At 44.1% G+C, this 13,111-nt stretch overlaps 1 protein-coding gene across 6 annotated transcripts in view; it reads left to right on the top strand.

Moving 5' to 3' along the window:
• The window catches only part of LOC109893430 (SLIT-ROBO Rho GTPase-activating protein 3-like), a 67,097-nt gene extending 54,219 nt beyond the window's left edge, over positions 1 to 12,878 (top strand). For 2 of the 6 annotated variants that reach the window (XM_020486655.2, XM_031825008.1), the window contains exons 13-21: positions 961 to 1,021; positions 1,363 to 1,440; positions 1,951 to 2,085; positions 2,258 to 2,363; positions 5,633 to 5,860; positions 6,101 to 6,355; positions 9,263 to 9,436; positions 9,697 to 10,012; positions 10,973 to 12,167. In XM_020486655.2, coding sequence (XP_020342244.2) covers positions 961 to 1,021; positions 1,363 to 1,440; positions 1,951 to 2,085; positions 2,258 to 2,363; positions 5,633 to 5,860; positions 6,101 to 6,355; positions 9,263 to 9,436; positions 9,697 to 10,012; positions 10,973 to 11,470 — 1,851 coding nt within the window. In that variant the 3' untranslated portion in view covers positions 11,471 to 12,167. Of the gene's footprint in view, positions 1 to 960; positions 1,022 to 1,362; positions 1,441 to 1,950; positions 2,086 to 2,230; positions 2,364 to 5,632; positions 5,861 to 6,100; positions 6,356 to 9,262; positions 9,437 to 9,696; positions 10,013 to 10,972 lie in introns of those variants that run through there. The other 4 variants (XM_031825002.1, XM_031825012.1, XM_020486673.2 and 1 more) reach the window with 4 other exon arrangements.
• The last annotated feature ends 233 nt before the right edge of the window (positions 12,879 to 13,111 follow it).

The following is a 13,111-nucleotide window of genomic DNA, read 5'->3' as shown; positions in this document are numbered from 1 at the left end:
TTTTTCGATTGAAATTTAAGGCAGCAAAATTTCAAGACTGCAAGGGGTGTGTAGACTTTCACTAGGCACTTAATATGTATGTATATGACTATAGTGGTAACCTTGTGAGGAAACCTTGTATGGGAAGAACACCACAATCTCCTATTGCCTCTGCAGACCATATATGAATGTTCAGTCAGTTGAAAGTCTTTCAGCTAATATTTAAATTATGTAAATTACCTTATGTAATGGTTATATGATAATGTACTCATCCCTGGTAATTGTTCATGCAGTTAATGAACTCATTTTACACATAATTAAACAGAACACATAGTCGTATTATATGATAAATCGATAGTCTTTATTCAGTTGATGTACTTATATTTGTCATGATTACACAGAGTGTACAAAACATGAAGAACACCTGCTCTTTCCATGACAGACTGACCAGGTGAATCCAGGTGAAGGCTATGATCCCTTATTGATGTCACTTGTTAAATCCACTTCGATCAGTCTAGATGAAGTGGAGGAGAAAGGTTAAAGAAGGATTTAAGCCTTGAGACAATTGAGACATGGATTGTGTATGCGTGATATTTGAGGGTGAATGGGCAAGACAAAAAATGTAAGTCCCTTTGAATGGGGTATGGTAGTACATGCCAGGCGCACTGGTTTGTGTCAAGAACTGCATCGCTGCTGGGTTTTTCACGCTCAACAGTTTCCCGTATCCAGCCAACTTGACACAACGCACCCCTACCCCTGTCCTGACGAACTGAGGCTGTTCTGAGGGCAAAATGGGGGGTTCCAACTCAATACAAGGAAGGTGTTCTTAATGTTTTGTATGCTCATTGTACATTAGTCATTGTCTGTGCACAGTCAGATAATTAATGTATTAATGTGCTGTGTTCACACTCATAACCTGTGGAGAGTCACCTTAGAGAGTCACCTTACCTCTCTCTACACCCCTGTATGCCTCTCTGTTAGGACTCAGGGCAGGCCATACCAGTGGTGGTTGAGAGCTGTGTACGCTACATCAATCTATATGGTAAGAGGAACACAGTAATGAATTGATAGATACTGTATGTAGTCCATAGATTTGAATATACTACAGTAAACACTCCATTTTGGATCTCTGTGATGTAGTTTCTCATCTTGGAATTTTGAATATGGAAACTAGCATGTAGTGGACAGACTGAGATTATGTTACTAATGGTTGTTTAGGCTATGGACATATTACACTTTTTTGGTGAATATAAATGTTTCCGTTTAGTTGTGTGTTTGTGTGCGTCTCTGTCTTTGTGTCTCTGTCAATGTGTCTCTGTATGTGTCTGTGTTGCCAGATTTGTTTCCATCTAAGTGCTGACTTGGGTTTCTCTGCTCCAACAGGCCTTCAGCAGCAGGGCATATTCAGGATTCCCGGCTCACAGGTCGAAGTCAACGATATAAAAAATTCATTTGAGAGAGGTCGGTCCGAGCGAGGCCCCATATCCTGCTTGATCGTTTTTTATTGCGTTTAGTCTGCCTCGGAATGCCATAGCCCCTCCCTCTAGGACCGTAAAGTGCAGATGGATACATAGACAGCACATATGTCATGCATGACACTGTAACGGACATGAAAAGCTAGTTTAGATGTATAGCAGCGGTAGCTACCACATTCTGAACAGAAATGCTAGTTGGGCGAAAATACTGTACTGACAAATATACAAATGTATCTTTGTTCTTTTTGTTGGCTAGCTAATGTGTGTCGTGGACTATCTAATATCTATCTATAGAGAAAGCCGAGACATTTTCCTAAGACTAGTTAATGAGGTGTTATACAAGCTTAATGCATTTCTTTTAACAAAACATTCAGTTTACTAAGCAGAGATTAACTTTTTCACACAAGCATGACTTGGGTTATATAGATGAAAAAAAGTCACAGTTGAATATCCAGTGGTGTGACTGGATGGCTGACAGCTTGTGTGATGCCTCTAGGTGAGGACCCATTGGTGGATGATCAGAGTGACCATGACATCATGGCGGTGGCAGGGGTTCTGAAGCTGTACTTCAGGGGGTTGGAGACCCCACTGTTCCCCAAAGAACGCTTCCTCGACCTCATGTCTACCATCAGTAAGTATTACCATTGTACTGCTGATGTACAATGACCTCATAGCAACCATCAGTAAGGAGATGCGGGATTGAGATTTTTTTTAAAGAAGTATTATTAATAATTGTTTGGATTGATATAGTAAATATGTTTACTATAGTAAAGTAGATATGCCCCTCTCCCTGTCTTTCTCAGAACTAGACTCTGGTGCAGAGAGAGCTCATCACCTTCAGCAGATCGTTGTAACTCTTTCTCGCCCCGTCATCATCGTCATGAGATACCTGTTTGCATTCCTCAACCAGTAAGTCCATATATCAGTTGCTAAGTCTATATATCAACCAGTGAGTTACAACGGTGATGGAGCCAGGAGAGGACGGCTGCCGTTTTATTGGCTCTTGACCAACCGTGCTATTTTGTTAGTTTTTTCACATTGTTTGTAACTTATTTTCTACATAATGTTGCTGCTACAGTCTCTTATGACCGAAAAGAGCTTCTAGACATTAGAACAGCGATTACGCTTCTCGAATTGGACGCATCATTTTTCTTTAATGAGTCAGACGAGAAGGATATACTCCAAATACTCGAACAGGCCCTCATCCTGGAAAAAGAGACAGAGATTTTGCAGAAAGAGATCGGGATGCCTTGTGAGGATCAGACGACGAGTGGCTAATCTGCCTTTGCCATCCGTACTGTTAGCCAACGTTCAATTGCTGAAAAATGAATGGGACGAACTGAAAGCATGTATATCCTACCAACGGGACATTAAAAACTGTAATATCTTATGTTTCACGAGTCGTGGCTGAACGATGACATTAATAACATACAGCTGGCGGGTTATACACAACAGTGGTAGGCTTGATTACCAACAACGACGAGACGGCCTACAGGGAGGAGGTGAGGGCCCTCGGAGTGTGGTGTCAGGAAAATAACCTCACACTCAACGTCAACAAAACTAAGGAGATGATTGTGGACTTCAGGAAACAGCAGAGGGAACACCCCCCTATCCACATCGATGGAACAGTAGTGGAGAGGGTAGTAAATTTTGAAGTACACATCACAGACAAACTGAATTGGTCCACCCACACAGACGGCATCGTGAAGAAGGCACAGCAGCGCCTCTTCAACCTCAGGAGGCTGAAGAAATTTGGCTTGTCACCAAAAGCACTCACAAACTTCTACAGATGCACAATCGAGAGCATCCTGTCGGGCTGTATCACCGCCTGGTACGGCAACTGCTCCGCCCACAACCGTAAGGCTCTCCAGAGGGTAGTGAGGTCTGCACAACGCATCACCGGGGGCAAACTACCTGCCCTCCAGGACACCTACACCACCCGATGTCACAGGAAGGCCATAAAGATCATCAAGGACAACAACCACCTGAGCCACTGCCTGTTCACCCCGCTATCATCCAGAAGGCGAGGTCAGTACAGGTGCATCAAAGCTGGGACCAAGAGACTGAAAAACAGCTTCTATCTCAAGGCCATCAGACTGTTAAACAGCCACCACTAACATTGAGTGGCTGCTGCCAACACACTGACTCAACTCCAGCCACTTTAATAATGGGAATTGATGGGAAATTATGTAAAATATATCACTAGCCACTTTAAACAATGCTACCTAATATAATGTTGACATACCCTACATTATTCATCTCATATGTATATACTGTACTCTATATCATCTACTGCATCCTTATTTAATACATGTATCACTAGCCACTTTAACTATGCCACTTTGTTTACATACTCATCTCATATGTATATACTGCACTCAATACCATCTACTGTATCTTGCCTATGCCGCTCTGTACCATCACTCAATCATATATCTTTATGTACATATTCTTTATCCCCTTACACTTGTGTCTATAAGGTAGTAGTTTTGGAATTGTTAGCTAGATTACTTGTTGGTTATTACTGCATTGTCGGAACTAGAAGCACAAGCATTTCGCTACACTCGCACTAACATCTGCTAACCATGTGTATGTGACAAATAAAATTTGATTTGTTATACACTATATCGGCAGGATAGAACAGCAGCCTCTGGTAAGACACGGGGCGGCAGCCTATGTATATTTGTAAACAACAACTGGTGCACGATATCTAAGGAAGTCTCGAGCATTTGCTCGCCTGATGTGACACAAGCCTACCAGTCGAGCTAAATTACTTCTATGCTCGCTTCGAGACAAGTAACACTGAAACATGCATGAGAGCATCAGCTGTTCCAGACGACTGTGTGATCACGTTCTCCGCAGTCGATGTGAGTAAGACCTTTAAACAGGTCAACATTCACAAGGCTGCAGGGCCAGACGGATTACCAGGAAGTGTACTCCGAGCATGCGCTGACCAACTGGCAAGTGTCTTCACTGACATTTTCCATCTCTCCTTGTCCGAGTCTGTAATACCAACATGTTTCAAGCATACCGCCCCAACAGATCCACAGATGATGCAATCTCTATTGCACTCCACACCTGGACAAAAGGAGCACCTATGTGAGAATGCTATTCATTGACTACACCTCAGCGCTCAACACCATAGTGCCCACAAAGCTCATCACTAAGCTAAGGACCCTGGGACTAAACACCTCCCTCTGCAACTGGATCCTGGACTTCCTGACGGGGCCACCCCCCAGGTGGTAAGGGTAGGTAACAACACATCTGCCATGCTGATCCTCAACACAGGAGCCCCTCAGGAGACTGAAAAGATTTGGCATGGGTCCTCAGATCCTCAAATGGTTTTGCAGCTGCACCATCGAGAGCATCCGGACAGGTTGCATCACTGCCTGGTATGGCAACAGCTCAGCCTCCAACTGCGAGGCACTACGGAGTGTAGTGCGTATGGCCCAGTACATCACGGGGGTCAAGCTTCCTGTCATCCAGGACCTCTTACCGCATGGCAAGTGGTACCGGAGCGCCAAGTCTAGGTCCAAGAGGCTTCTAAACAGCTTCTACTCCCAAGCCATAAGACTCCTGAACATCTACTCAAATGGCTTCCCAGACTATTTGCATTGCCCCCCCCCCCTCTACGCTGCTGCTATTATCTATGCATAGTCACTTTAAAAACTCTACCTACAGGTACGTATTACCTCAACAGCGGTGCCCCTGCACATTGACTCTACCTGTACCCCCTGTATATAGCCCCACTATTGTTATTTTACTGCTGCTCTTTAATTATTTGTTATTTTTATCTCTTACTTTTTTGGGGGGTATTTTCTTGGAACTACATTGTTGTAAGGGCTTGTAAGTAAGCATTTTACTGTAAGGTGTAACCTGTTGTATTCGGCGCATGTGACAAATAACATGTGATTTGATCACCATAATAATGTTATGTTTTATGGAGAAATCCAATAGGAAAGATGGTGTTCAGAGGTGGCTCATTCAGGGAGAAAGAGGAGGGCAGTCCTCCTCATTAAATGAGGAAAAATGAAGATAAACCGTATAAAAAAGAAAAAATGTTCAGTCAAAGTGTTGTCATTTTAAAAACATGTGTTTATGAACAAACCAAATAAATATACCCATACTGTATTATGGATAATTGTTTTGTTTGTTAAATCCCCATTGTTTCTCTACAGTCTATCCCAATACAGTGATGAGAACATGATGGATCCCTATAACCTGGCTACTTGCTTCGGCCCGACTCTGATGCCCATACCTGATGACCATGATCCTGTGGCCTGCCAGACGCACGTTAATGAGGTCATCAAGACCATCATCATCCACAACGAGGTCATCTTCCCGAGTCACCGTGAGCTGGACGGACCAGTCTATGAGAAGTGCATGGCTGGAGGAGAGGAGTACTGGTTAGTGATGTCATATTATTATGCGCCTTGGTTCTGATTGGATGAGAGAGAGGATGGAGAATAACCAATGGAGAAAAGGACGTAAGGTCACTGGATCCAGTTCTGCATTTCAAAAGACTTGACCGTCTTGTTGTTGTAGTTCAGCCCAAAGCACAACACTGTGTCGTTCTTTATCATTATCCAAATCTATTAATCAATGTATGCATTTTTTTTTCTCTATCTCTCTCCCACACCATTCAGTGACAGTCCCCATAGTGAGCCAGGTGCCATTGATGAAGTGGACAATGGTACAGGACCTCCCACCAGTGATGACGAGCTGGAGCAAATCGAGGCCATTGCTAAGTTCGACTACGTGGGGCGTACTCCCAGAGAGCTTTCCTTTAAGAAGGGGGCATCCCTGCTGTTGTACCTGAGAGCCTCTGATGACTGGTGGGAGGGACGACACAACGGAGTGGATGGACTCATCCCACATCAGTACATCGTGGTGCAGGACATGTAAGTACAGAATGAGCACTTCATATGTTACATTTCTATTTAAGTGCTCGAATGCTACCAACTACTCAAATGCTACACGCTTTTGTTTAGGATAAAAACATATATTGTAATTCTGAGTCGACCAGAGACAGACTCTGCACCTGGACACTGTGGTCCTCCAGGTTATGTGAGTCCATGTGCACTGTCCCATCCACCAGCTGTATTTGGTCAATAACAGTTAACAGATGAACTGTGCCCAAAGGGCATTAGTCTGTTACTGTCGGAGTCGGGATATACTGTCTGAGTTGGTCCAGCCATCTGGATTCGTCCAGCCATCTCTCCGGGAAGAAGAAGGGCGGGGGTGTATGTTTCAAGATGAATGACTCATGGTGTAATTGTGATAACATACAGGAACTCAAATCCTTTTGTTCACCCGACCTAGAATACCTCACGATCAAATGCCGACCGTATTATCTCTCAAGAGAATTCTCTTCGATTATAGTCACAGCCGTGTATATCCCCCCTCAAGCCGATACCACGACTGCCCCTCAAAGAACGTCACTGGACTTTATGCAAACTGGAAACCGTATATCCTGAGGCTGCATTTTATTGATTTTAACAAAGCAAATTTGAAGAAAAGGCTGCCTAAATTCTATCAGCATATCGACTGTAGTCCTCACGCTGCTAAAACACTAGAGCACTGTTACTCCAACTTCTGGGATGCATACAAGGCACTCCCCTGCCCTCCTTTTGGCAAATCTGACCACGACTCCATTTTGCTCCTCCCTTTCTATAAGCAGAAACTCAAACAGGAAGTACCCGTGCTAAGGACTATTCAACGCTGGTCCGACCAATCGGAATCCACGCTTCAAGATTGTTTTGATCATGCAGACTGGGATATGTTCCGGGTAGCTTCCGAGAATAATATTGACAAATATACCAAAACGATAACTGATTTTATCAGGGAGTGTATAGGAGATGTTGTGCCCACTGTGACTATCAAAACCTACCCTAAACAGAAACCTTGGATAGATGGCAGCATTGGTGCAAAACTGCGTGAACCACCGCATTTAAACATGGCAAGGTGACTGGGAATATGGCAGAATACAAACAGAGTAGTCATTCCCTCTACAAGGCAACCAAACAGGCAAAATGTCAGTATAGAGACAAAGTAGAGTCGCAATTCAACGGCTCAGACACGAGACGTATGTGGCAGGGTCTACAGACAATCACGGACTACAAAAGGAAAACCAGCCACGTCGCAGACACCGACGTTTTGCTTCTGGATAAGCTAATACGTTCTTTGCTCGCTTTGAGGATAACATAGTGCCGTTGACGCGGCCTGCTACCAAGGACTGTTGGCTCTCCTTCTCCGTGGCTGATGTGAGTAAGATATATTTAAACGTGTTAACCCTCGCAAGGCTTCCGGGCCAGACGGCATCCCTAGCCACATCCTCAGAGCATGCGCTGATCAGCTGGCTGGTGTGTTTACGAACATATTCAATCTCTCCCTATCCCAGTCTGCTGTCCCCACATGCTTCAAGAGGGCCACCATTGTTCCTGTACCCAAAAAAGCGAAGGTAACTGAACTAAATGACTATCGCCCCGTAGAACTCACCTCTGTCATAATGAAGTGCTTTGAGAGACTTTGAGAGACTGAGAATTTGACAGAGGTAATAAACTGCCCATTGATCAGCACAGCAATTGAGAAAACCACCATGTTTGCAAAACAAGATGTCAATATTACACAGATAAGATAACGGTTATCAGAAATAAGGCGGACAGGCTCTATAGACCTCTAGGTATGAGTGACCGTGTCCAACACACCACCACCTGGTGTTATGTTGGGCACCTACTGACCCCCAAAAAGATTATACGAAATACATTTTTTTTTCTCTCAACGACATGTATTACTAAATAAAAAGGTTTTAAGGAAATACAGGCAGGAACTACATTGCTACAAGACTTAACAGCTCGCTCAATCTGGCATGGTCTTTTAAGTAGAAAAGAAAAGCTTGTTTTCAAATAATTTTAAGTTTAAAAAGCTAGTGGAATGGGATTAGTGTGTGGTGTGTGAAGAATCCAATACGTTAACTTGCATGTGGTACAAATCACATTATTGTGCGAGCACCTCCTCGTAGAGTATGATTTAGGCTGTTTGAGAAGGTTTGAATCCTAAGCAACCTGCAGACACATTGTTTGAAGTAGAATAGACCATACTGTAACATGTCAAAAATATCTGCTGGAAAACCTTGGTAGAACATGGGTGGAGTAGGCATTGTGGTGCTCGTGAATTTTCAGACCAATGCCTACCTCTGCCTACCTCTCACTTAAAACAGTTTTTTGTAATTATAATAAGTATAAGAGCCTCTCCTCATTCTCCGGAGGCAACACCTACTCATGACAAAGATGGAACGTTAAGGTCACTCTATAACTGGTCATTTATCCTTCCAGAACTCTGCCCGACAGCCAATCACCATCCATCACTGTGAGACGGCATAATTACACCCTAATTAGGGAGAAGAAACAGGATGTATCCCAAATGGCAACCTGTTGCCTTTTTAGTGCACTACTTCTGTTCCAAGCCCTGGTCAAAAGTAGTGCACTATAAAAAGAATAGGGTGCCATTTGAGATGCATACACACTCATCTCCAGCTGATCCTCAGGCCTATCGATTCACGTCACAAGGGGGGGGGGGGGGCAGGGTAACCAGGGAATGGGTGTTGTGCTTGTTAATGATGCCTTGAAGTCATCTGGCAGCAGATGACATTGACATTTCATTATGAGTTAGATTATGATTCTGAAGGACCTTTTATTGTGTTTGTTGAGATGTTAGTTGAGGATAGTCTTTGTTGTAAGGGTGTCCAGCAAAGTCCTGATCATTTGAATAAACCCTGTGTCCTCCTCTCTGTCTCTCCTTTACCTCAGGGACGATGCATTCTCAGACAGTCTGAGTGGGAAGCCTGAGAGTGAAGCCAGTAGTGGACCCCACCAGGAGGACAGAGACAGGACCTCATCCAGGAACCAAGACCATGACCGCAGCTCCCCCTGCGAACACACACAGCATACCCCTGATCACCGCTATGGAGCTGCTTTGGGAAGGTAGCTACACATTAAATTTGACTTGGTTGATTCATGCTCACCGTTCTGAAGAAATGCAGATTTAATAGAGGTTTTCTTTACACATGCAGGATTAAATGTTTTCCCTCCATGAGCAGTCTATATAATAATGGTTCATTTAGTGTAGTTTTATTGAATGAACTATATTTTATATCTGCACCATGCCTAAACTCTGTCTAGTCCTGTCGTTGCTATGATGCTGTCCTGACAGTCTGTCTGCTCTGTGTGTTGTGGCCCTACAGGGTGAGGGTTCGTTCAGATGGTGCTGCTATCCCTCACCGCAGGAGCACAGCCGACACCCACAGCCCCACCAGAGGTATGGACATGCCCCCTAGGGTCATACCTCGCCCCTGCAGCCCTCACAAGATATCCGTCAGCAGGGGCCGCATGGACAGTCCAGAGAAGCACCATCTCAGCACGTTTGGCAGCGCTGGAAGTATCAACCACCCAGACCGGAAGTGCTTCCCCGATGGCTCCGTCCTCAGACCATCCACCGGCTCCACCCGCCATGGTAGCCTTGGTGACCACAAATCACTGGAGGCTGAGGCCCTGGCAGAGGTGAGAGTCTATAAAGTAAAGCAATAAAGAACTCACAACAGCCAAAAGGTGAGGTGCTGACTAACAGATGATAAACTAACCTATTGAAGAAAGAATGTTGCTCCTTGCTTGTGGATTTATTTAACCAACGTTTTGGCTAAAGGGCCTTTTTCAGGGTATGCAGAAGTGAGACTCTAATCACTGCAATAAAGACTTGACAATTTAACAAATATAACGGGGGCTAGCTAAAAGCAACTGATTCAGTGGGTGAAGTCAGGCAAGACCAAACAGCCCTTTATTATTCATAATACATAGCGGCTGTTCTTTTCATTTGACCTATTTCCTGCCAAGGCTGCCAGGTTTAGAGTTATTCAGTGGAAAGCTAATGAGGATATTCTCCTGTCTGTGGTCCAGAGACAGAGAGAGGCATACAGACTCTTAGGGAGAGCGAGACAGGCAGACAGACAGGCAGACAGAGAGAGAGATGTATTCTCAGAATGTGTCCAGTACATTCTATGGATCCTAGGGAGGACACAGAAGAACAAAGTCAAAGGCAGCAGCGGGAAGGATATCTGAGAGAGAGGCTCATTCTTTGACCCGTGTTTCTCATTTCCTAATTACTGTTCAGTCTGTTAGCTGCTGCTATCTCCACATTTAAATATGGCTCCCTTTGTGTGCTTCATTAGAGAGAATATTGGAACCGTTTGTGAGGTGTTAATTTGTCCATTTATCCCTGCTTTCAATAAGAAAACTGTTTCGTTTTTATTCTGAAGAGTTGGTACGTCAGTGTTTTGTTTGAGAATTAACAATACGTCAGCAGATGTCTGAATGAGCCATTATTTTTTGTATTTTTTTTCAATGGTGTCTAATACACTGTGTAGGAGAATATCGTCATCATTGACTACGATGGACAGCCAAGATGTTGCAGGATATAAGACACAGGATTAATATCAGTATTTAGTGAAACTGTGTGTGTTACAGGACATAGAAAAGACCATGAACACCGCCCTGCATGAGCTACGTGAGCTGGAGCGTCAGAATGTGGCCAAACACGCTCCCGATGTGGTCCTGGACACCTTGGAGCCCCTGAAGCAGCAGCAACCCTCCTCCTCCGGGTCCAGACCACCCTCTGAGCCCCCCGGCAGCCCCCTCCACACTAACACCATGGCCATCCGGGACCCTGACGCTGCTCTACGCCGTAGCAGCTGTTCCTCGTCCTCCGAGACCATGAGCACCTTCAAACCGACTGCACGGAGGCCCATCGCCCCCCTGAGGCCACCACCGATCAGACCACTCCGGCCTGCCCCCATCCACCCGGGACATGGCCATGGACAGGGGCAGCACAGGTCCAGTAGTTCCAGCTCCTCAGGCATGGGTAGTCCAGCCTCTATCACCCCCACAGACAGGGTGTTCCCCAAGGCACCATCCCCGTCCCCCTCCACTTCCTCTTCGTCATCAGACAAACAGGGTAACATGTAGCCTGGCTGAGCAGGCTGCAGCAGTCCCAGACAGAGCCCAGGAACTGTAGTATGGAACTGACTGAGCAGGCTGCAGCATAGCCCAATATAGGACACTGTGCATCCACGCATGGCTGTCCTAGAAGGCTAAAATGCGGAGCCTGGAAAATAACTGGCTAAATGTTTTAGGGGGGTTCGTGTTTCTGAAAATCCTGCTACTGAAGGCATATCTATATTCTGTAACTCCTTGTTCGTCCATACTGATAGTATCATGTATGGATATCTGTAAAACGTAACTTTTCTCCAAACCGGCAACGTCTTCTTCATTTCCGCTGGCTGTGACAAAAGAAACACATTGAGGACTTGTCTCTGTGGGAACAATATCGACCACTAACTAGTAGGAGGTTGGATTCAACATGTAGGATGAGGGCTGATTTAATTGATTTATTGACAGCTGAACATCCACCAGTATTGACTGTGTGCTTGTCGGTGGAGATTATGAATCACTCAGCAGAAACATGAACCCTACTTTGATAATCATTATAAATGATGTTTCTACTCTCCCCATGTGGCACATAACTGCCACAGAACAAACCTGATCAAAGGGATGCACTGGATAACTCTTTGTTTACTGTTCTAGCCATAGAGAGATAACTGTGGTTTGTTTTTCAGAATAACAAACCCTCTCAAATGGAAGCTTGGTGTTTATGAGCTGGGAGTCTGAGACTAGCATTTATTACTCTGCAGATAGGAATACTTATTACAATCTTTCTTTCTCCCTCTTTTTCTCTCTCTCTCTCTTGGTCTCTCTTTCTCCCTCTCTTTTTCTCTCACCGTCTGTCTCTCTCTCTCTCTCCAGTTTGAGATTAGCGGGGGTACCTCAAGAAAAGAGCAAACACCTTGTCATGACCAGACCCAGTCTACTAAAGAGAATAATGCACTGATTTGATTTGGTCATTCTCTGTGAGCCTGAACTGGTTGATCCTGCATACTGTATGTACAGTATATTGATACAGTTATGTGTATGAAGACAAAAGAGCATCAGTTTATGTAACAAGGTTAGTTGTGCTGTTACATGTGGACCGGATCTCTTACTTGGTGAAGTAGATTGCACACTTACCACTGTTTTCTTGTAGGCCTACTTTGGACTTGTACAGTATATAGATGGACTTGCTTGCTTGGTGGTACGTGTTCCTGTATATATTATATGAGGGATCATTAATCAGCAAAACACATGTTAAAAGTGTTATAGATACATTTCAAATGGAAAGTAATATGCATAAAGTTGAAAACTACCTGTATGTATGAATAACATGGTATGATAGACACAGGATATATATAATCATTATATAGTAAGTAGATTTTGTAACTCTTAACCTTGCACAGGCATTAACAGAACAAGAAAATAAATGAGGAATCTGTATCTGAAATGGTCTTTTGGTACTCTTTTGTTGAAATTATACCACACTGACCCTTGGTGGTGAAAAGTTGCAAATACACATGTTTTACAATACAGCAGAGTCAGATTCGTAATTTGGTTTGTTGTGCCACTTAGTGGTGAAGATAGAAACAACACTTCCACTTTAGTGTGGGCAAAGATTATCTGGTGTATTGACAAAATATTCAACTGACTGCAATACAATAGAAATACATGCCTTCAACG

The sequence above is a fragment of the Oncorhynchus kisutch genome, linkage group LG1, assembly GCF_002021735.2.
Source record: "Oncorhynchus kisutch isolate 150728-3 linkage group LG1, Okis_V2, whole genome shotgun sequence".
NCBI classification, from domain to species: Eukaryota; Metazoa; Chordata; class Actinopteri; order Salmoniformes; family Salmonidae; genus Oncorhynchus; species Oncorhynchus kisutch.
Note: the sequence above shows the minus strand (reverse complement) of the source record. Positions and strands in the feature narration are given on the sequence as shown.